Below are 3,629 nucleotides of genomic sequence, written 5' to 3'. Positions count from 1 at the left end.
CTGCAGCACAGTGCCAAAGATATTCCTCCGTGTCTTCTAGAAATTGTTACTCTACTATTAATTGAACCCAAGTCAGTAAAAAAAATAAATAAAGCTATGGTGTAGTTTCTCAGAAAGTGCTTCTGGTGCCATAGGCACAGCCTTCCTCCATGTACTTATAGATCCATATTCGTTTCTGAACTTCAGCCTATGAATACACATGTCAAGTTTGTCTCCCAGAAGTGGAAATTCAGAATAAAATGGGCAACACACAAGGGAAGTGGAGAGACAGAACATATTCAAAACTTAATAGCTGAAGAGCAGAGTATTCCTGAACGTTGTGGTTGTTGCTGTCTAAGGAGACGAAAGGAGAATATAAAATATGCTTTCCCCATTCTAATCAAATGTGTGTGGGGTTACATTGTCTAAGTTTCTTTGAGAGATGGTCCTTGGGGAAGACAAAGTCCACTCTTGGCTCCCAAGGGGGCCTGAATCTGAATTGTTGGGCAAAAGAGCCCTAAGGACCATTAGAAATGGAATTTAGAGTTGAGGGGAATCCAATTTGGGGTAGAGCTACTACGGAGGCCACTGTGTGAAGAATCAGGCAGTGTGAAGAATCAGACAAAGGACGAGGGTAGCTGGTGGTGACATGATTAAAGTCCTGCTTCTCTGGGCAACTCAGGATACCCACTTCCATTGTTGTGAAACTGATCAGTTGAAATCTCTAAGAGCATGCATTTATACATATCAACCAGGAAGTTTTAAAGTCATTCCCAGCCATGCAAGACAGGCCCTTGACAAGAGTGCTCCAAGGCTTTCCAGGCTGTGTTTTGTACATTATTTCCTTGTACACGATGGCTAATTTAACTCTTTACAGGTGGGTGACCATGTTGGTCTGAAGCAACAGAAACAAAATTCAAGTCTAGTGGCAACTTTAAGACTAAAAATTTTATTCACAGTATCAGCTTTCCTTACATGCAGACTTCTTCAGGGATCTTAAGAAGTGTGCATGCATATGAAAGCTTATACCTTCAATAAAACATTGTTGGTCTTAAAGGTGCCACTGGACTCAAATTTTGATCCGTTAATTCCTTACGGGTAGAGAATGTACTCCAAAATGACAGACCCCAGTGAGCAGTGTCCCTTGTCCGGGGTTACAGGACTCCATGGGTGGGGGCTTCCCAAGTAGCTCATCCCTATGAGGGCAGTGTTGTCTATGCAACAACAGCCGTTACTTGTGCAGCTAAAGTGTGGATAAGGAATCAGGAAACTGTCCACCACCCCTTCCTCAATTTTCATTCTGCAATTTACAAAATCTATGTGTGCACAAATTCAGTATATTTAATGTCCCTCTATGGCATTCAGTATAGTTTCAGATCAAGAATCCAGAGTCTATGTGTGTGAAAACTGTACGAGTTTATGTTTGGGGAAAAGAAATGTGAGGGGGTTAGGACAGCCAGCGAGATGCTGATCTTCCATCCAATTTGCCTATGTGCAAACTGTCCCATTTGTCTCTGATTCAAAACAGGGCTATCTACTGGACTGAGATGGTCAAGCAAAGAATCCTGAGTAACCATTCACTGATCTAAGTAGGTTCACAGTACAGTCAGAAGAACACTTCCCTGAAGGAAAGCCCTATTGTATAGACCAGATTAGGCTTCAGAGGAGGCCTGCTGACGATTGTTCTTTAAAATATTTCCTCTACTCAGCCCTACAGGTAATCTGCAACTGGATACTGAGAGAAAAATGCCTAATCTTACCTCCACGTTTGAATTCTTGCTTCTGGAATTTTCAGATATCCGAGAACTACAGATCTTACATTTCTTTGTCTTCTTAGCAGTATACTTGGTAGCAGTCACTGGCAATCTTCTCATCATCACGGCTGTAGTGCTTGATCATCACCTGCATGTGCCCATGTACTTCTTCCTCATGAACTTGGCCATTCTGGATCTTGGCTCAATTTCTGTCATACTACCTAAAGCGATGGCAAATTCCCTCCTGAATAGCAGATCAATTTCTTATTCAGGCTGTGTGGCTCAGGTATTTTTCTACTTCTTACTTGCAGCATCTAATTTTGCCATCCTAACAGTTATGGCACATGATCGGCATATTGCAATTTGCCATCCATTGCAATATGAGACAATCATGCATGAAGGAGCGTGCATTCGGATGGCAGCCAGTGCATGGATTGCCGGTATACTTTATGCCTCTTTACACACTGGTGGCACTTTTGCTATCACCTTCTGCTCCAATATAATCAATCAGTTCTTCTGTGAAGTGCCACATATAGTAAAGCTTTCCTGCTCACACTTATATCTTACTGAAACTGGAATTCTTCTGTTTAGCGGTGGCTTATATGGAGGATGTTTTATCTATATCATTATAACTTACATGAAGATCTTTGCAACGGTTCTCAGGATGCCTTCTGTGAACAGTCGCAAAAAAGCCCTCTCCACTTGCATTCCCCACATCACTGTGGTGTCTCTGGTTCTTTTCACTGGAATGTTTGCCTATGTGAGACCCCCCGGTAATACTTCTTCTGAGATGAATGTAATTTGTGCTGTTATGTATGGTATATTACCTCCATTGCTGAACCCTTTCATCTATAGCATAAGAAACAAAGACATCAAGACTGCATTGCTAAAGCTCACTGATTTTGGACATTTTCCTCAAATCAGCTCCAGCAAAATCCTTCTAGTAAAACTGGGCTGAACTGTCTTCTCTAGTTTATTGTGTTTATTGATTTTGTACCCTGGGGTATGCATGATATGATATATAGGAAGTAACTGTTTGGATGTTGTGAATTATGAGCAATAGGTGGTGGTTTTTCACATTCCCTTTTTATCAGTACATAGCTGTGAGGACTGCAAATGTAATGCTTGAGGGGGGGGCGGTTGGAGGTTCCACAAGGAACAAAACCCATTTCAAACCGATAACTAAAATGAGGAGGAGAAAGACATCAATACGAGCCCCCTGCCAATGATACCATGAGGCCTTCTAGCATCAGAGGAAGGCAACTTGCATGTCATCTCCAACCCAAGAATTCTGTCTGTGTACCCCCCACCCTGAGGAAGCCACTTTATAGTGAATCAGACCATGGGTCCATGAAGATCTGCCTTGTCTTAATGGACTCCTAGTGACTCCTCAGGGAGACAAACAGAGATCTTTTGCATCACCTACCATCTAATCCTTTTAGCTTGAGATACCTGGGATTGAACCTGAGTCCTTTTGTATGCCGTGCAGATGTTCCAGTGCTGAGCCAGACCCCCTCTGCTTGCCACAGCTTCACTCCTAATGGGCTGAGATCAATATCTTACCATTCTAAATCATATGTCTCTATTCCCTTAGTTCTTGCAATTTTGCGTTTCGCTAGACCTGCCCAAAATATGGTGGGTGACTTGTGAAAATCACAATGTCTTGTGCAATTTCTTTGGAAATAAGTATAGGGAGTTAAGATGTACTCACTTCTAGCCATCACCAGAGAGGAGAGGGGCACAGGCAAAGGGCACCAAGCTGCTGAGAGAGGGGTTATGTAGGGGGCAAGACATTGGGAGCATGAGAAAATATGGCCCAGGCCACCCTTCACCATCATCAACGCTGCCTCTTCTTTCCGCAGGGCCTGGCCAGCCACAGGTGGGATACTGTCCCCT

The 3,629-nt window shown here is 43.0% G+C and overlaps 1 protein-coding gene across 1 annotated transcript; it reads left to right on the top strand.

Annotated features, from left to right (window-relative positions):
- Positions 1 to 1,725: 1,725 nt before the first annotated feature.
- LOC107125124 (olfactory receptor 14I1-like) lies at positions 1,726 to 2,691 on the top strand. Its single transcript, XM_015428581.1, has one exon. It carries the CDS (start codon positions 1,726 to 1,728, stop codon positions 2,689 to 2,691), a length of 966 nt encoding a protein of 321 aa, XP_015284067.1.
- The last annotated feature ends 938 nt before the right edge of the window (positions 2,692 to 3,629 follow it).

This window comes from Gekko japonicus, unplaced genomic scaffold (genome assembly GCF_001447785.1).
Source record: "Gekko japonicus isolate JY-2015 unplaced genomic scaffold, Gekko_japonicus_V1.1 scaffold10709, whole genome shotgun sequence".
NCBI lineage: Eukaryota > Metazoa > Chordata > Lepidosauria > Squamata > Gekkonidae > Gekko > Gekko japonicus.
Note: the sequence above shows the minus strand (reverse complement) of the source record. Positions and strands in the feature narration are given on the sequence as shown.